This window comes from Marmota marmota, unplaced genomic scaffold, assembly GCF_001458135.2.
Source record: "Marmota marmota marmota unplaced genomic scaffold, marMar, whole genome shotgun sequence".
NCBI classification, from domain to species: domain Eukaryota; kingdom Metazoa; phylum Chordata; class Mammalia; order Rodentia; family Sciuridae; genus Marmota; species Marmota marmota.
Genome location: NW_025999943.1, coordinates 10,534,576 through 10,560,977, shown reverse-complemented (window position 1 = coordinate 10,560,977; position 26,402 = coordinate 10,534,576). Strand labels below are relative to the sequence as shown.

General features: G+C 37.9%; 1 protein-coding gene and 2 pseudogenes across 1 annotated transcript in view; 2 read left to right on the top strand and 1 right to left on the bottom strand.

Moving 5' to 3' along the window:
• The window catches only part of Cryl1 (crystallin lambda 1), a 140,479-nt gene that overhangs the window by 98,836 nt on the left and 15,241 nt on the right, over positions 1 to 26,402 (bottom strand). The window contains exon 3 of the mRNA XM_015499346.2: positions 7,637 to 7,763. Within this exon, the coding sequence (XP_015354832.1) occupies positions 7,637 to 7,763 (127 nt within the window). The remainder of the gene's footprint in view (positions 1 to 7,636; positions 7,764 to 26,402) is intronic.
• On the top strand, positions 10,166 to 11,890 carry LOC107153724 (annotated as a pseudogene).
• LOC125610359 lies at positions 12,070 to 13,310 on the top strand (annotated as a pseudogene).

Below are 26,402 nucleotides of genomic sequence, written 5' to 3'. Positions count from 1 at the left end.
ACAGCTCTTCAACTGGTAAATGGACAGACACTGTCATATGACTACACAAATATCAAATACCAAAATCCACAGATGCTCTAGTTTTGTATACAAAATAATATTTGCATAGAACTTACACACATCCTTTCATAGGCTTTAAATCATCTCTAATGCAATGGAAATAGCTGCTATACTATACTGTTTAGGGAATAACCACAGGGGGAAAAAATCTGTGCTTGTTGAGTACAGATGTAATTTTTTTCTAAATATTTTTGATTCATGGTTGCTTGGATCCATAGATGAAGCACACAAAAGTACCAAGGAACATATGCATTTGTCAAACACAAATAGCATTAAACACTGAAACATATGTATTTTATTGTATATAAATTATACCTTAGTAAATCTGATTTTTTGAAAAAAAATTTAAAACACACACAATAGGAAAAGTGAAATGCCAGTCTTCATGCCCACATCTGTATGTTCTCAGCACTGGCCATTCCATAACCTATGCTACCTGAACCACCCCGATCCCTTACCCCTGCCCCATCCCTTCCAAAAGGTTTACTGTAAGCCTCAGTGACTAAGACCAAATGAATATCCACTAAGCTTCTATTATTCAAAGGACACATATATTTTGAAAATGGTGTTATTTATGAATACAGTTTCTTGTAATTCTTAACAGTGTCTGAAAGCCCTGATCAGAAAGACTAGCATTTTCCAAACTGTAAAAGTGAAATTTAGATGAAAATTCTGATCATATGTATGGATAATATGACTTTTATTTCTAGATTGCTGTAGTCCTGATTTTGTGGCAGGAAACTCCATGTAAACTTTATAACTCCAAAAAACCATTCCCACAAAGGCTCCTACCAGTTGTTGTGATCTCAAGTCTTGAGTTCCAGAGATTAGATAATGCCTCCATTTCACAGCTAATGGGCTTTAATGTTCTTTAAAAGTCAATGCTTTTAGACAGGCTTTTGAGAATAAACTTATTTTTCCATCACAGTAGATTTTCTTGCCAGGCAAGATTTGATTTCAAAATTGCACTAAAGTTCTAGAAATTCAAGTTTCTTTCTTGCATACTCCCACATTTCACCAGAGTGTTAAGAAACCTTATGACCCATGCTCTGCCCTCTGGGGTTATTAGAAGAAAATCTCCTGGGGAGAATTACACTCATATTGCTGGGGCTTTAACCTGCCAGGACTAAGCAAATCCTACAGTGGGATTATTTTTAGTTGAAGAACTTATGGCAAGCTATCTTGGGGTGTGTGTGTTGGGGGCATGGGGTTATCCTTACACTCTGCCTTCTACTTTTGAACAAGTCCCTAAAGTAACACTACTCTTTTTATAAGAAAACTGTTTCCAAGTAACCTAGAAGAATTTTTCTACCAGAATTTTTCCTTGTATAAATCAGAAAAGAAGTTGTGAGAACTGATAAGAGGGTATAGTCCTAAGAAGCCTTTAGGGGGCTGGGGATGGAGTTCAGTGGTAGAGTGCTTGCCTACCATGTGTCAGGCCCTGAATTCAATCCCCAGTATCTAAAAAAAAAAAAAATTGAATGAGCACTAAGATTGTAAAGTGCCATGGGGCCAGGTATGTAGAAAGCCAAGGGTTTTTGGAATTTCAGCTTTAATGGCATTCTTACATGAAAGGTTCTTCAGATTTGACACCAATGATAAAATAAATAGCAAGATTTTTTTAACATTTATTTTTTAGTTGTAGTTGGACACAATACCTTTATTTTACTTATTTATTTTTATGTGGTGCTGGGGATTTAACCCAGGGCCTCACCCATGCTAGGCAAGCGCTCTATCCCTGAGCCACAACCCCAGCCCCTCAAGATTTTTTTTAAATCCAAAAATTATACTTTTTCTATCAATACAGTCTTGAGCAAATCAGTTTTAAATAAAAGTCATGATACAAAATTCTATTCATAGTATAATCTCAAATATATTAAAGAAAGAAAAAAATAAACAGGAGAAATAGAAATACATAACCAAACTATTAAAATTTTTTGGAATAATAGGCCAAAGCTCCCTTTATAATACAGATGTTTGATTCTTTAAGAAATATCTTTAACATTCCTGAATTATTAGAAACACTAACATATTTTTTTTAAATACGTGGTATATCACTAGGTTCTCTTTGGGGCTTTATTTATTTTTCTGTTTGACAAACATAAGATAAGAAGCCAGTATAAACTAGTTACAAAATTTGGACTATCAAATTAATCATATATAGAAATTGTATATACATACCCAAGAGAATCAGTCATCTAATAAAAGTGAAATCTCCAACTATTTTTGGTCATATCCATCTTTCCTTCTGCTTAGCTTCAGTCTCCTACTGACACTTTCCTTGGAGGATTCTAATCAGGATACAGATTGAAATCCAAACTTTTTATTTCAGGAAACAAATAGTGTTTCCATGTGTCATGCATTACTCTAATAACTCTAGAAATATTAACTCATTTCATCTAAGAAACTCTTCACGTCAGCATTCAAAGCATCCCAAATTGGCATTCATTTTTATTTCTAGCCTTTTTTTTCTCCTCTCCATTGGTCCTGAATCTCAGCCTCCCCACCCCACCCCACCATACTGTGTGTATGTTCCAGGCACCTGTTCATGTCTTTCTGAAACACAACTCTCCAAAATTCACCTGTCAAAAAGCCAAAGCAAGTTCAAATCCCACCTTCTTAAACCTTCCCAATCTTGTAGGTCAGAATTATTCCCTTCCCCCATTCCTCTCCATGACACTAGAGGAACGATTTCTTTTTTATTTTATTTTTTTATTTCACGTCATTTCATTTCAAACAGGGTCCTGTGAAATTGCCCAGGTTATCCAGGTATAGTGGTCCACCCCTGTAATCCCAGAAACTTGGCAGGCTGAGGCAGGAAGATGTCAAGTTCGATCAGCCTCAGCAACTTAGCAAGACCTTGTCTCAAAATAAAAAATAAAGAAAAAGGCTAGGGATGAGGCTTAGTGGTAAAACACCCCTGGGTTCAATTTCCAGTACAAAAATAAATAAACTTTTTCTTTTGTTCAATATAAAGTTCCAAACAAACTTTTATTTTCAACCATTGACTCTGAAACATTTTGGTTCAAACTTTGTGATCCTCCTTCCTCAGCCTCCTGAGTAGCTAAGATTACAGGACAGGTGTGCACCACCACACCCAGCAAGGAGGAAGAATTTCTGAAGAATGCAATCTCTTACAGGAATTAAAGTTAGCAGAATTTGATCATCTTTCTCTATTTTCCTCTCCTACTGCTTGGCTCAGTGCTCTGTATAACAGAGGCTGCTCAACATGTAAATACATTCATTTGACCTATAAAATAGAGACAGACCTTAACTAAACAACAATTTCAAGTACCTACTATGCATAAAATATCATCTATTGCTCCCTATCATTTGTTTACCAAAATTCTATACAAAGGGCCAATTTATAAAACAATTGTCATTTATTGAGCATTTTCTATGTGCCAAATACTGTGCTAAGCACTTTTTTTTATATAAGGTAGAATATGTCCTCTCTAAAATTATCCCTTTTGTTGTTTTTGCTTTTAGTATTAGAGATTGAACCCCAGGAAGCTTTGCCACTGAGCTACATTTCCAGTAGTTTTTAAATTTTTTTTTTATTTTGAGGCAGGGTCTCACTAAATTGCCCAGGCTGACCTAAAACTTGCAATTCTCCTGCCTCAGCCTCTCAAGTTATTGGGATTACAGGTGTGAGCCACTGCACCTAGCTAAAATTATCCCTTAGAAGAAAGACTCACCTTATATCCAAGTCATTATAAGTTCTCATATTATGGAGAATTCTTCATGTTTTGAAAAACAACATAGTATTTAATAAAGACACATTAGCTTGAACTAATTCAATCATTCTAGTTTCAGATCTGCATAGAAATCATCTGATAGCCTATATTTCAAAAATGGAAAGGGAAAACAAAAATGTTTAACATATGCCTGGCAAAAAAAAAAAAATGTTGAACATGTGACTTTAGTCCCAGCACTGGAGAGACAGAGGCAGGAAGACTGCTTGAGCCAAAGAGTTTGAGATCTGTCTGGGAAACACAGCAAGACCCATTTAAAAAAAAAAAAAAAAAAAAAAAACCTGAACATAAATGTGTTCATTATTCCCTGGGGCATAACTTTAGTGCTAGTGCTAGAAAATTTGTGAATAAGCTTTATTAAAATGACTTTAAACATTTAAAACAAACAACACAGCAAGTTATCATGTTGTAGAGCCACAAGTATCCCACTACAGGGGGGAAAATAACTAAATGTTTGAGAATTAGTCATTGAGGCTAGAGAGAAATTTCCAATATTACAGATGGATTCAAAAAACTCTTACTATTGAACCTCAAACACACTATGAGCCTATTGAGCCTCTCAAAAACACACACTATGTTTATCCTATACATACACACCTATGATAAAGTTTAATTTATAAAGTAGGCACAGTAAGAAATCAATACCAATGATGTGCTCTGGGAAACTAGTTAAAGAAACTTAAGAAGAAACGCTAATGAAGATGAACGTGTAGGAGTTTTGTGAAATGCGAAACAAGAAATATTACAAAAAATTTATTACATATTCATATTGCAGATCACATTCTATGACTCTTAAACATATATTTGTAAAATGCTATATTTGTAAAAAGCAGGATAAGAACTTTAATCAATATGGCCACACTGGAAAGGCAAAGCAAGATCCATCATCTAAGCCCTTTCTTCACCATGCTGAAAGAAGCTTTAGTTTAGACAGAGAAAGAACTGGTGTACAGGGTGAGAGATATGCATAATGAAGCGCTCTTGGTCAAACTGTGGGTCAGTTGATCATTATTTCGGTTCTGGTTCTTCGAGGAAACTCCAGGGAAGTCCTTATTTTGCTTGAGGGGGATAATTTCCACCTGTTGCTCAGGATGTTTATCAGGCCTGTGATTCTGGAAGGGGGCAATTCAGCTGCCATGAGATGACTGCTTCAGCTTAGGCAATGGGGGGCAGTCTCATCATGGGGTGATTTCCTGGAAGGTTACAGGACAATGCTAAAGTCTTCTAGTGTCATTCCAGGGATCTGAAATGAGTGACTGCAAATCCTACAGTCTTAAAGGGGGATGAAATAGGTTAGGTAAATTTAGGGCTGATAACTCTTGTATTACCAGTTTTTAGATGAACACTACTTAAATGATTAACACGTCTATACACAGAGCTGGGGAGGGACCTGAACCAAAGTTTAAGGTAATAAAGGAGACAGACAAAAATGAAGGCAGAGATTGTCAAGCTTTATCCTGCTTTCATTACCCACTGGGTATGAATGGACCCAAATGAAGAGTCACTGCTTTTAGCAAAGGCAACCTCTCTAAGTCTCTGTTACAACTGCATCTGATTGAACATGTACAGACTTTTTTCTTTATATTTATTCCATAAACAATATAGTATAACAACTACGCACATAACATTTACATCATATTAGGCATTATAAGTCATCTAGAGACAATCTGAAGTATATGAAAGGATGTGCATATCTACAATGCAAATACTACACTATTTTATATGATAGACTTGAGCATTCACAGATTTTGATATCAATAAGGGTCCTGGAACCAATCCTCTCAACATACTGAGGGACAACTACATCAAATTAATCATAAAAGTAGTTTTTAAACATCTCATTGGGAAAATGAAACCTTGCCTTCAGGATAGTCACCTTAAGTATGAGCCCAGATGGAAATTCTCACTACGTTCCAGAGCTCAAGGAATCATCCCCATTTTACTGATGAGGAAATGGAATTTAGAAGTTAAAAAAAAAAAACTTGCCAAAGTCACACCTATGCCAAGTGCAAATGTCACAACTGACTGCAAGCCCACCCAACCCATATGTGAATTATACATGCCATGACAGGAGAAACCCATCCTTGCCACTGTCAAGAGCAACAAGAACCTCCCTGGTAGAACCAACGTAAGAAGCATATACTGTCCTCAAAAACTAAATCCAGGTGAAGAAGCTTCTCTTCCCAGACCAGGCATGGAAAGCTGCTGTGTTCTCCAGAAGCAAGTCCTCCTACAAGACGCACCCATGAAACAGGACATCTGAAAGCTCACCACAGGAGCCCTCTGATCCCCTATAGCACCTAAATTTCATACAATCCTAATTATATCAAGAGATAGAGACAAACATACTAGCCCCTCATCCACACCTGACATGTTCCAAGCCCCCCAGTAGATGCCTGAAACCACAGCACCAAACCCTGTACCTACTATGTTTATCCTATATATACACACCTATGACAAAGTTTAATTTATAAAGTAGGCACAATAAGAGATTAATACCAATAACTAATAAAAATAGAACAATTATAACAACATACTGTAATCAATTATGTGCATGTGGAGTGTGTCAGTCTCTTTTTGTCTGTCTCTCTCTCCTCCCCCATCTCCAAATACTTTTGGACTACTATTGACCACAGGTGACTAAAACTACAGAAAATAAACAAAGGATAAGAGCAGTCTGTTGTATACAAGAAAGAAAAAAGGAATTGAGAAATGATCCTCTCCTTATGCTCTGTTTTGATACACGTTTGTTAAAGGAACTGGAGAAACTTGAGTGCCACAAAGACCTAGAACCTCCATCTTCTGTACGTGATCTGAATCTCAGAGCAACAGCTGACTATAAAACACATGCAGCCTTTTTGGTTTGTTCCCAAATTCTCAGTTAGAATATCATCATGGAAACAACATGATATGTGCAAATCTCAGAACACAAAATATAGAAAAGGGGTATTTGAAATAATTACCTAAACTCTGTAGCAATTTAAGTATGACCTTTCAAAAGATAATGTTAGACCTCAGGTTCTTAAACATGGGCAGGATCTACCTGTAGGCACTTGAGCTACAGGAGAGAGAGATTCCTGGAAAGGTCACCTCACCCAGCCCCTGAGGCTGCCCCAGCTCTACCTGAAGGGACTGCTTCCTCTCTCCAGACTCTTTCAGCTAAGGAACAATCAGTGCCTGTGAGGACTATTTTTTTAAGTGAAGTTGTTGGAAACGATAAATGCAAATGAAAGATTTTCTTTGAGAGGATTTCTTTAAAGGGTTTACTTCATTATGCATGAAAACAAGAATATAATCTGTCATTTAAAAGGCTGATAAAAACAGTGTTAGCAGTTCAGAATACCTAGTTTAGCTCAAAATTGTAATATCTGTAAGGTTAGCATTATCATGCTAGTTTGATGAGAATTTGTACAAGGGAAGTTTTATTGACCTGTTTGCTGTCACATAAACAGAATTCTGATTTTAAAGTAACAAAATATTCATGCCTTTCACTGCCTATTATTTTTCTTTGTTCTTCCAGAGAGGTTTTTAAATTTTATTTATTTATTTACTCTAATTTGTTATACATGACGGCAGAATGCATTTCAATTCATAAAACACAAAAGGAGTGCAATTTTTTATTTCTCTGGTTGTACACAAGATAGAGTCACACCATTCATGTCGTCATACATGTAACCTAGGGTAATGATGTCTATCTCGTTCCACCATCTTTCCTGCCCCCTGCTCCTTCCTTCTACTCCCTCCCCAAAGTTCCTCCATTCTGGAGAGGTTTTAAGTTCTCCTGGGACTGCAGACCTGGGTTGCCAGTGTCCTTAACTCACCTGAATGTGCATGGCGCCCTCTACTGCTTCTGCAATGTTGGAGCAACCACTGATGAGTGACAGCTGCTGTTCTGCGCTTAGAGAACCTTTCAGAGAATCAGACTGCTCCAGCATTTTCAACTCCTTTCTGGAAAGAAGTAGAGAGTGGTCACTGTAATCAAAACCCAATATAAAAATAAAGCTCAACATCACTAGTCATCAGGAATGTAAATCAGAGTCACAATGAGATAACACCTCACCCATTAGGATGGCTGTCAAAAAAGGAAAATAACAAGGGCTGGTGAGGATGTGGAGAAACTGGGACCCTAGTACACTGTTGGTGAGATTGTAAATGGAGTAGCTGCTATAGAGAACAGTCCAGAGAGTCTCAAAAAATTAAAAATAGAATCACCACATGATTCAGCAATTCCATTTCCAGGTATATACCCAAAAGAACTGAAAGCAGATTTTTATACACCCATGTTCACAGAAGCACTATTCACAATAGCCAAGAGTTGAAAGCAACTTAAGGGCCCATCGATAAATGAATACAAAAACAAGATGTAGTGATACACACAATGGAGTATTTTTCAGACTTAAAGAAGAAAGGAGTTCTGACACTTGCTACAATGTGGATGAACCTGGGAGATATTACACAAATGAGATGAAATAAATTAGACACAAAAGGACAAAAATGGGGTGATTACATTTATATAAGGTACCAAGAGCAACCAAATTCATGGAGACATAAAGTGGAATGATGGTTGCCGGGGGCTAGAGAGAATGAGAGTTACCATTCAATGGGCATACCCATGCTGTTTAATAGCACATCCAGGACTTCTAACTCCTCACTAACTATAACTTAGTACCTTTGGACCAGTTTTTCCCAACCCTCCTTCCCTCCTGCTCTCCCCAGCCTCCCAAAACCAATACTCTAGTGGCAACTTCTGAAATTGACCTTGTAAATTCCACATTTGAGTGAGATTTTTTTTATGTGGTACTTGTCTTTTTGTGACAATTTTAATCTTTAAGCTGTTGATATCCTACAGTTAAAGCCAACAGGAGGGCTGGGGTTGTGGCTCATTGGTAGAGCGCTTGCCAGGCATGTGTGGGGCACTGGGTTTGATTCTCAGCACCACATATAAAAGAATAAAGATCCATTAACAACCAAAAAAATTTTTTTAAAAAAGCCAACAGGAGCACACCTATACTGGAACACCAGGGGAGCCACGGGATCTAGAAAGAAGGTAATAGAGAGAAATTATCAAAGGATTCAGACTTTGCTTGGGTGATTTGGAGGAAGTCTCAGAAGTAGAACTCACTAGTTGAGATGCTATCAAAAAGTGAGGGCAACTAGAAGATTGGGTATCTCAATAGATCTTACCCAGATGGAAAGGAAACTACACTGAAGACAAAGCTATAATGATTTCAAGAGAAGTGGGCACTCATTTTAGACAAGAAAGAGATGCTCAGTATTTGTGGGTTGCACAGTGATCTTGTTTTCAGCTGTTCTTAGACAAATTTATGAAGCAGTCTTTTTGTCTCATCCCATCATAGTTAAGAATGACCTTGTCGAAGGACCCTGCTCTCACAGGTTGCTTATGTTCAACATTTAAGGTAGAGGTCTTTGGTCACTGGGGACATTCCCTCAAAGGGGATAATGGGAACCTAACCCCTACCCCTCTCTTTTGCTACCCACCTGCCCTGAGGTGAATGAGCTTCCTCCACCATGTGCTCCCACCATGATGTACTGTGCTGCCTCAGGCCCAACGCAAGGGGATCAATCAGACTGAAACCTCTGAAAGCAAGCCATAAACCTTTCCTCTTTATAAGTTGGGGAAATGACCTGAATAGACAGTTCTCAAAATAATAAATACAAATGGTCAGCAAATATGTGGAAAAAATATTATTAGCTACCATTAGCTATGCATGACTTTTAAAAGCCTCAAAGACACACAGTTACCCAATATTCTTAAGCATCTTGAAGTGAAAAAAATTTTCAAGAGACTTACCATATTGACATTTGCCATGTTGACAGAAACAGAACTCTCAACCACCACTTTAAAATCCTGTATTCCTAGATGCTGTGCATATTTTACACTCACAAGAAAAGGAAAATATTCAACTTCATTTTAATAATGATGATAAGTTATTCAATGTGACTATGATACATACCACACAGATCAATTTATCACATGATTAACTATTTACGTCATAGTTCTTTTTCATGTATATAGAGAAGGAAAACATTACTGATTTTTAGGGATATCAATGCTAAGGCCTACTCTTTTGAAGTCCCATTTTGCCACTTGAAAAAAAGAATATGAATAATGCATGAGTCCACCTTTGAATCAATTTTGCCTTTAAAATAACTAAAGATATCTATAAATGTATGAAAACAAAAAAAATGTTTCTTTTTGTATTTTTTTAGTCCTGCCCATTCATTTTGGTACCCAAATCAAATCTCCAGGATGGTACAGAGTTTCCCAAGGGCCAGAGCTGTTAGAAGCATGATGCGGCAGATACCAGACTTCGAACCTTTGTCTTTTAAGTCATAATTAATAAGAACAACTTCTTCCTTATGCTTTCTACTGAGTCACACTGTCTCTCTCATTTGAAAAAAAAAAGTAGGAAAAAAAAAGAAAGGAAAGGAAACCCTGGTCCCATATGGACCTCCTAAAGGAGGCAAACAGGTGGGGGGGGGGCAGGGTGGAGTCAGATGGAGAAAAGGGTCATGAGGGAGGCACGATGGAGGAGGGAGGAGAGAACATGTGGGATGGTGGAGGGAGAAGCAGGTAACACCTAAAGGAACTGGTTTAAATCTAATGCCAAAGAGTATGGCAAGAAATTCCTCCTAGAACTCCTGATGCTACTCAAGGAACTGAAAGCCCTTGGCATGAAACAGCAGCACATCAGGGTCTCATCCTGAAGGAGATGCTGAGCTTTGAAAAGGTATGTGTAAGGAACATGAAGTAATATATTCTCCATCTTGTGAAACCACAAGAAACACTACAGGCATTGAATCAACTGATGAAATGATATTAGGACCTGAAGAACTGAGCTGCCAAATACATGTTTCTGGAGAAGGTTGTTCAGCAATTTCTACAGAAGACCTAAAAGAATGTCTAAAGAAAACATTAGAATTCTGTTTTTCACAAGAAAACTTGTCAAAGGATCATTGTTTGATAGCTCAGATGGATAGTGATCAGTTTGTCCCAACTGGACAATTGCCAACAGAAAAGAGATTTTTTAAAAAGTTGACCACAAATCCTGATCTTAAAGTGTTGAGATCTTCTCCTATGGTACAAGTTGATGAGAAGGGTGAGAAGGTGAGACCAAGTCATTAGTGTTGTATTGTGATTCTTAGAGAGATTCCTGAAATAACACCAGTAGAGGAAGTGAAAGCTTTGCTTAAAAGTGAAAAATTACCCAAAATGATAAGCTGTGAGCTTGCACATAATAGCAACTGGTATATCACTTTTCAGCCAGACACAGATGCACAACAGACTTTCAAATACTTAAGTTATAACATTTCAGGGCAAGCCAATCATGACAAAGAATAAAGGCCATCAATACCTTTTTTGCTAAGAATGGTTATTGATTCTAGTATGTATTCAAACTTCAGCACAGTATGCCTCACCAGTCTTTGCCTGTATATAATCCTCACCAACAGTACTCAGTCTATAGTATTGTGCCTCAGTCTTGGTCTCCAAGTCCTGCACCTTACTTTGAAACACCACTAGCTTCCTTTCCCAGTGGTAGTTTTGTGAATGGCTTTAATTCACCAGGATCTTGTAAAACAAATGCTGCTGCTGTGAATATTGGTCAACCATTCCAAAAAAGAATCATGTGAAGCCTCATTTTAGGTCATCCAGTGGTTCAGAAGATTCAACAGAGGGCTCTGTGTCATTTGAGGATGGACCATTGAATAGATCTAGTTCAAGGAACTTTCCACCTGGATGGCATAACCCTACAGTACCAGGGCATCAGGAGCAAACTCACCTTCCCAAGGAGACTCCTGGTTTACAGATGCAACAGAATGGGGACTATGGTAGGGGCAGAAGAACTGTTTCCAGAGGTCAAAGACCACAAGATGACAGAATCCCAAGACCCCATCCTTCAACAGTTGAAACAAAGGCTCAAAAAAAAAAAAAAAAAAAACCAACCAAAGTTTGACTTACTAGCTTCAAATTTTCCTCCATTACCTGGAAGTTCATCAAGAAAGCCAGGTGGTAGCTCAGCGGTCAAGTGCCCCAAAGTTCAATCCCCAGTTAAAAAAAATTAATTTAATTTAAAAATAAAGAAAATGAGCCTTAAACATAAAACTTATTTAAGCCAGGCATGGTGGCACATGACTGAATCTCAGTAGCTCAGGAGACTGAGGCAGGAGAATCAAGAGTTCAAAGCCAGCCCCAGCAAAAGTGAGGCACTAAGCAACTTAGTGAGAGCCTGTCTCTAAATAAAATACAAAATAGGGCTGGGGATATGGCTAAGTGGCCGAGTGTGCCTGAGTTCAATTCCTGATACAAAAAAAAAAAAGGAAAGAAAGAAAGAAAAGAATGCCAGGTGAATTCGTTTTGGAGAATAGAATGTTTGATGTCATTAAAGAAAAGGATAATGAAGACTTGAGAGTTCATTCCCCAGTGCCTGCAGAGGATGAGCAAACAGATTGCACTTCTGTCCAGCAACTCAATATGAGTTCCAGTCCTCCATGTACAGCTGAGCTTCCTTCATTAAGCACAACTCAGCAAGAAAAGGATCTAATAGAAGATTTTGTGTTCAGAAGATTGTTCTCAATCAGATAACTATCCCAATTTCTGCAAAGACATCACAGGCAAATACTGCTTCACCAAATAATAGTAACATAAATGCATCTGGAGCCATAACCCTACAGGAACCTTGAAAAGTTATGCTGAAGTGTGCCAGAACCTCCTTGAGAGCCAGTTTCAGTTCTTGTTTGGCCATTACAGGAACTTTGCTCCAAAGTTGTATCTCCCACCAAAAATGAAGAGACTGGAGCTCCTGAGAAGTCCACTGAGAAATCACATGAGACGCCAGAAGCAAGGGCTAGTAAGGATATTCTGGCTTCCAAGGCAATACCATTCCCAGGGGAACATTTGCTGGAAAAATCAGGGACTAGAGACACCAGTTTAGCGATAGGGCTATACCTCAGGGAGTGACTTGACATAATGGCAAAGAGCAATATATACCACCCAAATCACCAAAGAAATCAAAAAAACAAAACTATTCAAATACTTTCTCTCTTCCCATTAAACTTGAGCCATTGGCTATATTGAACTGTTCTGGAGGGAAATGGGTAGCTAGGAAGGAAATAAATTATGTCCTTAAATTATGGATTTTGGAGTTGTGGAGAATAGAATCCCAAAATTCATCTCTAAAGTGATTTTAAAATGCTAGAGGATTCCAATCAATATAAATACATATGTGTGTATGTGTATGCACACATATATAATATATAAAATATAATTTTTCTATTTTTGCTTTTGATTTTAATTTACAAAGATTTTCTGCCTGGAATCGATTTTGAGGGTTCATATTTAGCTTGAGAAATTACAACAAACCAACACAGTATACATCCTTCAGTTTAGGAGATGAGGGAGAGAAAATAGTTTTTGAAGAAACAATTTCTGTAAAAATTAGAAATGACTTTTTAAAATCTATTTAAAGTTGGGCTTGGAGAATCTCATCTCTGATTATATGGCCTTTTGTTACAGAGCAAATCAGTGACTGGGGCATCTGTCGGTGTCAGTGTGTACAGGAGTGATTTAAGCCAAATCTGTTTTCGTGTTAGTAAGTGATTTGAAAACTGAGTAGATTTTTATTCTAGTTTGAAATTTAGTCTCATCTTTTCAATTTTACTAATATTTCATTCAACAGACTGTTAAGGTCTGATTGTACTTGGAGATACAACTACCAATCAGTTTGATACTCCAGGAAAGAATAGGGTCTATTCAAAAAAATTCCAAATTTCATCTTGGACCTGAAGTGATAGGTCAAATGGATTTCAGAGGATTACACTGCCCTGTGATCCATTGCCCTCCAGCTTTAAGATGGGAAACAAAACTTTTTTGCTACTTCATTTGTTACTCTTTGTTTTTTGACAACCTACCCCTAAAAGCAAAATCACCAAACACCTACTGAATTGTATGTTTCTATATGTTTTAACTAGTCCAGTCAAATCATATAACAGTTATAAATTTGGTAATTTAATGTTGAAGTATTTTATTCTTCTGTTCACATACTCAGAATTTTAGGTCCCAGAAAGGTGGGGCAGACTGACCCTCCAGTAATATATTTGTTTATTGTTAAAGATGAAACACTGTAACTGACTTTTAAAAAGTGTTAAATAGTATAGAAATAAAGAGAAAAGTTTTATAAAGGTTTAATTTGGGGGGAACTGTTTTCTGTTTACAGTGTATTTATCACCTTGCTTCCTTCCTCTTCTCAAAAAAAAAAATACTATACACACAGTTTGGAATTCACTGAAACAGAAACAGCAAGTCAAGAATTTTTTAGGATAAGGTGATAAAGATGGTTGAATAAAATTAATGAAGAATTTCTCAGTGAATAAAGTTGTAGATGTCATATATTAAATAGGCAAATTTACATGCTGATATTTAGAAAATGGCTAAATATTAAAAACTGTGTTGCATTAATCTGTTTTAAGTCATACCATATTCAGAGATCTATGTAGGATAGAGTTTTATTTTTATTCTTAGGAATAGTTTGTAACAGGAAGAACTGTCCCTCATGTTAGTGAATTATATACGTACAAATTGAAACTGTAAATTGCGAACACTTGAAAGCACCATTGTGACACAGAATAAACATCTAAGTCATATATTAAAATGAATGTAAATAGGTTAAAATTATGTTACTGTTAAACTCATCTTCCAACTCTAAGTTCAGCTTTAGAGATTTGTATTAGTGGATAACTGTTAAGAGCTTTGAAAACACTGCACATTCCTGAATAAGCCAGAATTATTATTTCTTTGTAATTTATTATTCAGCTCGGCAGTTGCTCTTGATTTGGTGGATTGATAGGTAACTTGATATAACATATTTATGCAGTTTTAAGATTTTCATTTCTATATATTATTTTTTAAAAATCAACTTCAAAAAGAAACATACAATAAACTACTATGCTGAAAGAAAAGGAAAGGAAACTCTGTCAATGAAATTTACTTATAGAGCTAATCAGCATAACCTATTGGATTAAGATCTGAAAATTTAAGGTACCCAATGTACTAAGGAATGTAATAAGGAGAACACAGAGAGAGGAGTCCACATGTATTTCCTCCCTTAAGAATGCTGTTAACCCTCTGGTCCAGACTGTTGATCTTGTACTTAGGCTATGGGGCTCCTATTTTCTCTTTGAGGTGTGCCTCTATACCTGGCAAACCCACGGTCTCCTTTCAGGAATTCATTACTAACAGGCTTGCCATGTTGGGTCCCTGATGAGCTTCCACAGACTAGGCCCAAGATGACAGCTATCCCAAAGTCAGATTCTATAGTCTGACCAGACATTTGGCAACTAACCGGGCATGTGGCAATGTAGGGAGACCCACCCTGTGCTCACTGGAAATATAAACCCAGCGAGTCAGTACTGAAGTCACCATAAAGGTGGACCTTATAAGTCAGGAATTTAGAAAATGACCTGCTCATGAAACAACTACCCTTAGAACCACAGCACATTACCAGAGCCATCATCTGACTATCACAACTTAGGCGTCCCCTGAACAATGTCTCTCTTCTGCCATACAGATGTAGCTGCAGAGACATCTTCCTGTCTTCCTCTCTCCCTCATGGAGCCTCACAATCAGTGCTCATGGAGAGAGAAAACCAGAGTACCTCTATCCTTTATGACTCAAAAGGGCCTAGAACCGGGCTGGGGATGTGGCTCAAGCGGTAGCACGCTCACCTGGCATGCACGCGGCCCGGGTTTGATCCTTAGTACCACATACAAACAAAGATGCTGTGTCCACCGAAAACTAAAAAATAAATATTTAAATTTTTTTTTAAAAAAAAGGGCCTAGAACCTACTTTATTAAGAGATTAGATGGGCCTTCTAGTTGAATTACTCAGCTTTGAACTATGCATACCATTTATATAAATCAGACCTACAGCAATCGCTAAGTCTAGGAATCCACAACACTGGTGAAAGTCAACCACATTGCCCATAAACACAACCAGAATTAAAACACTCACATCTCTGAAGAGCTGCTTGTGGCTACCAAACAAAAATGCACTTGGCTTAACTATAAGAGTTGTGTTGCAGAGTAGTAAAAGATATAATACAGTACCCATTGCTCTGCTAGAACTATTTTCTTTTTATAATTTTAAGAACTAAAAAGATTGAAAGAAACATCCCCATATTTATACCATTCAGAACTAACCATCATTAATCCTGCCACATTTGCTGTCATTTTTTAAGTATATAAAACACAAAGTTCTTTGAGCTGCCACCCCCATAACACAAAACCATCTTTCTATTGAACTCATATACCATCTTTATTTTTATTTTTATTTGTTTTATTTATTTATGCATAACTGGGGGTGTAACCCAGGGATTCATGCAAGCACTTTACCACTGAGCTATACCTCCAGACCCATCTTTAAATGTCTAAGCATCTTTAAATGTCTAAGCCTGGTAACCACTTCATCCTTTAGGAAATTAGGTCTGAGGGTCTAAAGTGCTCAAAAATGTTTGCTCCAAGTTTTGGGACACCAGTCCTGTGTCTTCAAATCTTTTCATTAAACCAAAGCAAAGTTTAGGCTTCCAAAATCTCTGAGTTAGATTAGATAAGTAAATGGGTACCAGAGTCTCTTAATTCGTAGTTCCTCCCAGGATCATCCCCATGGAGTCAGGAGGAGTCATGTGGAGAAATAAAGCAGTAGGAAGAAGTAGCCACAAACACTGGCCTCCTGCAGATCATGCTCAGGATAAAGATTCTACAGAAATGATTTGGCCTCAAGTCCCTCCCTCCACTGTGCACGACATGGGTAGAACAGAGACAAATTTGAACGTGAGCCAAGAGACATGGTTACAAAGCAACCCATGAAATGGCTGCAAACTTCAGGACCCTGCTGAATAGTGTCTCAAGGGAAAAATCAAATGCACGCTTCATAGAGGCTTTCACACATGTCCAGACAGAGCCCTCACATTCTGAGTGCAGAAAATATATCTACCATTCATCAAATCCAGTCATTGACAATATTTTGTCACGGGTAGATTAATTCCAATTTTTGATTGAGTATTTTAGAAGATCTTTTGTCTTGAGCTTTTGTAGAAGATATGCATAATCACTTGGAAAAGATATGACTATCAACTGGGATTTATTTATTTACTTTATTAACATGAATAATTGTTCATATTAATGGGGTTTAGCATGATACTTCCATACATGCATTCAGTGCACACTGATCACATCCAATCACCTTTTTCCACCTTTCTCTCCCTTTCCCAATCTCTAGTGACCTCTATTTTACATACCAGTCAGCGTTTGTCCATAAATGAGATAAAACATGAAATATTTGTCTTTCCATATCTGGTTTATTCATTTAACAAAATATCCTCCAGTTCCATCCATTTTGCTGTAATAACATAATTTCACTCTTATTTATGGCTGAATAATAATCCATCATGTATAAATACTACATTTTCTTATCCGTTCATCTGTTGATGTCCACCTAGGTTGATTCCATATCCTAGATCTTTTGAATAATGCCACAATAAACGTGGATATGCAGGTTATCTCTTTAGTATGCTGATTTTGTTTCCTATTAATGTATACTCAAAAGTGGGATAGCTGGATTACATGATAGTTCCATTTCCAAACCATTCTCAATAATGATTGTTCTAATTACTCTACTCCAAAAGAGTATGCACACTGTTGCCAGCATTTTATGTTTTGTTTTTTGGTTTTGGAGGGAATCTGTAATTTTTGTTTGCTAAACGAGGACTGGGAACACACCTTGAAACAAAGGCTGTTTATGCTAGTAAATGGCTGCAATGTACCAATTCTACCACTAGAGGTCAGCCGAATCCTACCATGCAAAAAACTTAGCATTGCAAAAACAACAAAAAAACTTTGGGAACAGCCATAATGCGACACACGTAAAATTTCACACCATGAAACCTTGTTTCATGCACAAAAATCATTTAGAATACTATATAAAACAACTTCAGGCTATGTGTATGAGATGTAAATGAAACATAAATGGATTTCATATTTTGGACTTTTGAGTCCCATCCCCAAATATCTCATTACATATAAATATTCCAAAATCCAAAAATTCTGAATCCCAAGAATTTCAGTTAAGGGAAACTCAACCTGTGTAACAGTCCAGGTTTTTAGCACATCCAGAAAACCTCCTACCTCACAATAGCTCTAATACTCTATCTACAATGTTATATGGCCTCTTTTCTTCCATGTCTCTGGCAGAAAACTAACTCTTAGGGCAGGGAGGTAAAACAACTCTGGCCTATCACCTAAAATTAAGAAAGTTCATTAGGAAAAAAAAAAACAGAGGAATAAGAATTCAAATTGAGCACATGAACCAAAACTTAGATGCCTGTCTTAAATCATTACCAATTCAGCATTAAAATACAACCAAGACAAGGATATTAGATAATAAAGAGGCTCCTTCTGACTGGGTATGGGGGCACATGTAATCCCAGAGGCTCAGGAGGCTGAGACAGGAGGATCGTGGGTTCAAAGCCAGCCTCAGCAACAGAGGAGGTGCTAAGCAACTCAATGAGATGCTGTCTCTAAAATAAAATACAAAATAGGGCTGGAGAGATGTGGCTCAGTGGTCCAGTACCTCTGAGTTCAATCCCCGATACCCATTAAAAAAAAAAAAAAAAGCCTCCTTCTATTCTAAAGTTGACACTTTCATTTAGCTCTGAATCTCATTTCTTCCATGATCATCTTCTATGGTTTTTTCTTGACTGGCCTGTTTTTTTCTTTGAACGAGCACACAATCTCACCATCCTTTAACCTCTGCATATAAATTTTCCTGCCTTGTTTCCCACATTCTAAATTAACTACTCTATCCATGCTACCTTCCTTTACTTACTATTTCTTTCCACAACATGGTTGCTTCTTGCCATGCCGAATGTTTTTCTTTGATTTTTATTTCTTCACCTAATGCTATTTATTCCTGCAACATAATGATACCATTAAGTTGAAACTCAGATGGAAACACCATTTATCTTATTATTCTCCCAGATAAACATCTGCTGGAAGACCACACCTGCCTCTTACTCCACCCCTTCATTCCTCTCCTGAACAGGAGGAAGAATCTATCTGATTGGTGAGTTTGGCATTGGAGGTTGTGTCTTTCTCCATGGTCCTCCAAGGGAGATGGGGGTAGTGGGCCTACCTAATTCCGTTGTGTGGCATCAGAAAACTGTATAGAGATGTTTCTGGGATTTGTTTAAAAAATAATCCAGAGCTGAGAAGCATCTCTGGAATGGCCAAACAAGGACCTTTAAAACCCCACCCCTCCATAAAAGCAATGAGAACATGGGGACAAAAACTTTCAAGTTCAACTTTTAGAACTCTAGAAAAATTAACTGAAGGCTTGCAATAATCCAGTGAATGCTCACTCAGGAAAAATGACCAATGCTCAGTACATACAGACGTGTGGCACTTTGCTCATGCCTGTTCCCATCCTCCTCTCCTCTGCTCCCAGAGTAATCTTAAAAACCAGTAGCCCAGCAGCCACCACATTGACCCTGCTGGCCCTGCACCCCTCATTTCTTTTCATAATTTATTGACTGCTTCCCATTTACAGTAATGGTTACACAGATAACACAAGCTCCTGGGAGAATAAAAATCATGGTTTACATTTCTTTTAGAAATCTCAGGGTCAGTCTATAATGAATTCCCAAGGGAATTTTTGGCAAATATTTTGCCCCACACCTATTCCATAAGGTGTGAGAATCCAAGGAAGCTAAAGATTTCCTTTAGGGAAAAAGAGAGAGATGTAGAGCACTAGGTAAGATTAACCTTGAGGACATGAGTTTGCTTGGTCCCCAGTCACAAAAACCCTAGAATATCAGAGGCAAGTAGCAGAATGAGAAAAGGACAAGGCCAAGTATCTCTTCTGTAGGGGACAACTGTGTCATGTTATCTACTTTGATGATGTTGGTGCTGCTATTTTCCAGCTCCTGTTCTGATCTCTATCATACCAGCAAGGTACATTCACTGTGGTGGGGCAGCATATGAACACTAAATATCACATTAAAAATTTTGAAGTTTGGGGAAAATGGCAGAGTATCAAAGTTTCTAAAAACAATTAGCCCCTGACCTGCTTTGTTTGACAGCACCATAACTTTTTAAAATCTTCAATGCCTTCCACCAAAGACTATCTACAGTTTGCTTGGGGTTTTATCCCATCAAATTATTCACACCTGTTACCTGCCCAGTACACTCAACCTTCAGAATCTGAAATGTTCTTGGTGAAGCATCTAAACTGAAGTATGCTATAGAAAGTCAACTGCCTCCATCTGCCCCAGAGGAGGGCTGTGGGTCTAACTGTGGCAGCAGTCCTGCCCTCCTGCCCTCCTGCCTTCTCCCCTTTTTCTCGTGGGCACCTAGAAGTCCCTCCTTCCAGGACAGCGGTAACATAGGGATTTGGAGGGCTAGGAAAAATGGGAGAACAGATCTGCTTAAGCCTCAAGGCAATCATTTACCAAAGTTTGCACCAATTCATCAAGCACTGTCCAAGTCCATAAGCCAAGTCCATAAAAGTGGTACTTTGGTTTCTTGTTTGTCATTGTCAGACATATCACAGGGAGAAGAGTTTGGATGCAGTTAGTTCCCTAAAGATTCCTGTGCTGGAGGCTTGATCCCCGGTGTGGCAGTATTGAGGCTATGGGACCTTTAAGAGGTGGGGCCTATTGGAAGGTGGGGCCTATTGGAAGGTGACTGAGCACCTTGTGAAGGGATTAATGCTGGTCTAGGGAAATGAGCTAGGTCTCACAGGAGTGACTTAGTTCTCATGAGAGCAGGTTGTTATAAAAGAAAAAGCCTGACCTCTCCCCTTTTTTTGTTTTGTTGAGATTTTGTTTGTTTGGGGGGGTTGTTTTTGTTGTTGTTGTTGTTGTTGTTGTTTGCTTTTGCTTCCTGTCTCATCATGTGATACACACCTCCCTCTTGTTCAGGAGTGCTCCCACCATGTGACATCATCACTCCTTGAGACACAGCCAGAAAGCCTTCACCAAAGCCTAAGCAGGTGGGGCTGTCCAACCAGACTTTCAGCCTCTAAAACTGTGAGCTGAATAAACCTCTTTTCTTTGTAGAAGTATCCCATCTCATGTATTATGTTATAACAACACAAAACAGACTAAGACAAAGACAATGATGAGACAGGATTCACACCATTAAGCCCACATCTTTCACAGCCCTAACTTACTGTCAATGTGTGGGTGTTCACATTCAAGGAAGCAACAAGGTCATGTCAGAAGCATGAATCCTTTTGTCTAGCAAAAGTCCCTTATAATCCTACCATTTAGAGAAAATCAAAGTATTCTGACCTTTTCCTCAAGTGATTTGTTGTTGTTTTGTTTTTTCATTTTGGTTTGTATGTTTTGCAATCCTGGGGATAGAACCCAAGGCCTCACACAGGTTATACAGGCACTACACTGAGATACATCCCTAGCCCTCTGCAAGTTCTTTAATATACAATTAGCATATATGACTTTTACAAATCGGATAAAGCCAAGTTATTTCTGTTTTTGGAAGAAAAATAAATAAGAGAAATGAAGCAATCATTTGAACTGTCCTAATGACAGCCAAGTGAAAGCAGGATCTGTGAACACACAGATAAATCAAGGTGAATGACCTGGCTGAACCCACAGCCCATTGCTGTGAACTCAGATTACTCCTGAACTTTTCAATCTCGAGAGGTTTCATCAACCGCCCCCCTACACCCTACTTTTCAGTAATTAAACTAGCTAGTGACAGGCTCTTGCCCAAGCATAGGGTATTGCCTCTCCATTTACTTAGGTTTTCTTTACTGTGTCTCAATAAAATTGAAAGAAATTTCTCCATGTATGTCTTCTATGTTTTTCTTATAATTATAATTATACCTAGATTGCTTACATTTGTTACATCTGTAAATTTTTTATTGTTTTCTAACTGTGTGTTGCCAACATATAGAACTGAACTTAGCTCTGGGTTCACAGATCCTGCTCCCATTCAGCTGTCATTAGACAATTCAAATAATTGTTTCATTTCCCTTATTTTTCTTCTACCTGAAGTGTTTTCATCACCCTTGGGATTTTATCTGCAAAGTCCATGTTCAAATTTTGTCTTTTCTATACATTCATGATCAGTTTGGCTGGAACTATTCAACTTTTCCTGAATTCTCAGAGTATGTTCACTATTACTCATTTATCACTGCCCTATTTCCCCTAACTGTAAGTATTTTAGGTTTTGTGGGTCATACAGTCTTGGCCATACCTACTTATTGTGGACTAAAAGCAGCCATAGACAATCTGTAAACAAATAGGCATGACTGTGTTTCAATAAAACTTTATTTGTGGCATGTTCCTTTCAGGCAGCAACTGGGATCAAAAGCCCTGCATCATTTCCCACAAAAGTGGAACTCCTCTGTCAGCACGATGGCTATGAAAAGACAAAACCAGAAGCTCTCAGATCCTAGAACCAGTGGTGGTAATTCCTAATCTCTCTTTTTTTTTTTTTTATTGTTGGTTGTTCAAAACATTACATAGTTCTTGATATATCATCTTTCACACTTTGCTTCAAGTGGGTTATGAACTCCCATTTTTAGCCCATATACAGATTGCAGAATCACATCAATTACACATCCATTGATTTACATATTGCCATACTAGTGACTGTCGTGTTCTGCTACCTTTCCTATCCTCTACTCAGGAATTCAGTCAAGGTTCAGTGTATCAGTTACCTAACGTCCACTGTCACAATCCTTGGGGTTAATAATTCTGCCTGGGCTTAATTATGTGGCTCCTGTCAGACGAAGGTTGGTTTGTGACTGATGGTCTAGGCTGGCTTCATTTATTTGTCTGGCAGTTGGTGCTGCTAAGGGCTGACCAGCTTGGGCTGACACCTCTAGCTGGCTGAGCCGATAGACAGGATGGGGATAGGAGAAAGGGTTCCTAACAGGAAGTGGGATGTCTCAAAACATGGGATATTTTCAGTTCCCTCATGAGTCACATTTCCTAATGTCCCCTTGGCCAATGCAAGCCCATAGCCAGGTTGGAGTTGGGGGTAAGAGAAGAAAAACCACATTGCAAGGGGGTTGGCAGACAGAGAGGGGAGCCATTTGTGGTCATTTTGTGATCCACCATTCCAGTTATGCTAGCCCAAGTTATGTGAGAAAAATAAAAGTAAGTTTCAAATCAAGAGAAGAGAAGAGACTAATCCAGAAGAATCCAGCCAGATTCAAACAGAGTTCAAAATAAAGTTTAGATCGGGGCAGAGCAAAGAACGGCAAATTAAAAACAAAAGATCCAGGCATTGGCAATGCCTGAGTTCATGAACAAGTTCAGTTACTTAAGCAGCAGAGTACAGGGCAGCTACCCTGTTTCAGAGATCATTCTAGTCGTATATTAACTCCCCAACTTAAAAAGCTGAGTCATTTTAAAACAGATCTAAGTACCACAGCTGCCATCTACAGACACTGGAGTGACTGCAGGAGAGAAACTGGGATAGAAGAGTAGAGGTTCCCAAAGACAGCAATGTCAGATTGGGACTCAGTCAGATAAGGCAGCTGTTCCTCCCTGGAGTGGGGGTAGTTGGTCACTGAGATGTTCACATGGCCTCTGCCAGGGTATCCTGGTCCCTTGAGAGCATATGGCCCATCTGCTACGTGGACATGAGACCCTCTCCAAACCATAAGAAGTAAAACACTCTGTCATATTAGGTCTTTGTTTACCTGATTCCTGTTTTTCTCCCTAAAATTCTTCTTTTATCCTCTGAAATTCTTTCTTGAGACTTAATATGTGCCAAGTACTGGGCACACAATGGAAAATAAAGACCAAGTAGTGAAGCATCTGCTAATACGGTTTTCCACGGTCAAGATACCCTTCCAGTGAGAGATGTAAACATGCCAAGTTTTAAGTTTCTCATTGAGCTATCCTATTAGGGGAAGATTAGTCTTGGATGACAGCTTCTTAGCTTTTTTAATTCACTGAGATCCCTTGGCATGGTACGAATTGTGACAATAATTTCCCTACTCTTCTAACATCTTAATATTAAAAAAAATCAACTTCCCTAAGTTAAATTCATTTTTATAAGTTCAGAATCAAGAGGTATCATTTCTAGTTAAGAAGATTCATTTTTAATAGGTCTACCATCCATAGGATTTTCTAGAAGTAGTGAAATTTCAACTACGTGATATTCTCTGCTATAAAATGTTAAGAATCAGAATACGAGAAGTGAACCAAACCACAAGGGTGGGACAGATGGCCAGGAGAATTACCTTTTGAGACTTTACAAAATGTCACCATAATTCAGTTAAAACAATTATTGGGCTAGAACCTATAATATCCCAGGCTATGGCAACCATAAATGTGCACATTGCTTTTGCATTCATAATAGCTAATACACAAATCTTGTGACATCCAATACCTCCTACCAAGAGCACTGAGAATAGAATGCACGGGCTCTGTCCTAATGGCACCACTACCTATAGTAGTGGACAGAGACCACAAAACAGGGTGTCAGGAAAGATGTCCATTGGCCACAAACTTTTTTTCCAGTCAGTTCAACCTCTGAGGATACATCATTTATACAGTTGTCCTCCCTTATCTGAAGATCTGCTTTCTGTGGTTACAATTACCCAGAGTCAACAGTGATCCAAAATATTAATACTCATCTTCACTCCTTCAAGGGAAACCACATTCACCCAATTTTTATTACAGTATATTGTTATGTTTATTCTATTTTACTAATAGTTATTGTTAATCTCACATCCACTAGGGGTCTTGGGATATACCCCCACAGATAAGGGGGGACTACTATATTGCTTGACAAAAGGATAAATTTGGTTCGCCTTATGTTCTTTTGGCCCAACATGTAGTCAGAGACATTTTAACCTTCAGTTCTTTAATATCCAAGACCACAGACATAATGTGATTATTGACTCATAGTTATTAGTAACCTGCAGGATGACACAGTTTGTTTACTGAGAAAAGCAGTCAATGCTTTTTTTTTTCAGACACAAAATATTTTGTGTCTGAAAAAAAAATGTTTCTGAACTACAGAACTTGTCACATTGACCAAAATATTCACAAAACTGTGGTTTGGTCGCTGTCTTCTCAACTTGATCTCTCCATACAGAAATGGCTCATTTGATAATCATGTGATTCAAAGAGGAAAGCAGGTAGTTTTGCTTAAAAGTCAGACTGAAAATTCAGTATTCTCTAAGGGTGCAATACAATACAACTCAATCTGATTTCCCTGAAGGTATTTGCTAACTATAATTTGAGGAGAAAGGTAGTGGGTCACAAGATAACATAAGATCCCTACCTCCTGCCAAAGAAGTACAACCAGTTCTACATATTTAAGCCAATTTAACTCAAATGTGTGTGAGTTATAAAAAAGAAATAAATAAGGCCCTTTTCTTGAGGAAAGAGTTATATATGCGCAGGAATTCAGTACTTTTGCTCCTTCTACAACATGGCTGATATAGTAATAATTGTTTTGGTTTTTCTGGTTTAAATATTTTACAGATTTGTCTAAAAGTTTGCTCTAATTGAACACTAGAAATATTAAGAAACAGTTCTTAACTAAGCAAAGTAGTAGAATAATATATAAGCCTTTAATCAGGTTTTAAAAGCAAAACAGGGGTTTGGGTATATGGATCAGTGGTATACCACTTACCTAGCAAGTATGAGGCCCTGGGTTCCATCCTCAGCTCTGAAAAAAGGGGGAAAAACAAACAAACAAACAAACAAACAACTTTCCCACAACCTATCATGTACTCTGTGATACATGAAAGGTCTTTAAAAATAACAAAAACCTTTAATGATACACCTAAAAAATAAAGCCTAAAATACAAATATACCAAGAAATAGAACAAAGGACTTTTCAATTAGGAACCTTTGGCTTTCCCTTAGTTACAAGTGAGTTAAAACCGAACTGACAAAGCATAAGATGAAATGATAATAGAATTGAAAAGCCTATTAGCCTGCAAGAAAAGTCTGGTTCTCCACCTGTTTTCCTGCGGCCTATAAAAAGAGGGTGGTTTTTACATTTTTAAATTCTTAAAAGAAAAACAAAACAATAATAATATTTTGTGACACATGAAAAGTAAATGAATTCCTAAGTTCAATATTAACCCATAAAGTTCTATTTGAATATAGCCAGACCTATTTGTTTAGAGATTATCTCTGAGTGCTTTTACTCAACAATCAGAAGTTGAGGTACAGACCATATGACCCTCCCCCCAAGCCTAACAGGTTTACTACCTGCTTTCTAAAAAAAAAGCTTACCAAGTCTTGGCCTGGAGGCCACATGGGGTTGCTTAAAGCCTGACTTAACGAGAGACTCCTGGTCTCCTCTTCCCTAGGTTACCCTCTCTCCAACACTGGGCTTAATCTATTGTTGCTCAGCTTCAGACCCATCGACCACAAACAGCATCACCAGAAAACCAGTACCAAGTCCAGGCCTACAGAAAAGCCAGGGTTTTCACCCAAGTATACAAGGCACAAGCAGTTTCACCAACTAACCATTTCTAAATGGGAGCTTATAAAGTTCCTATATACTTAATG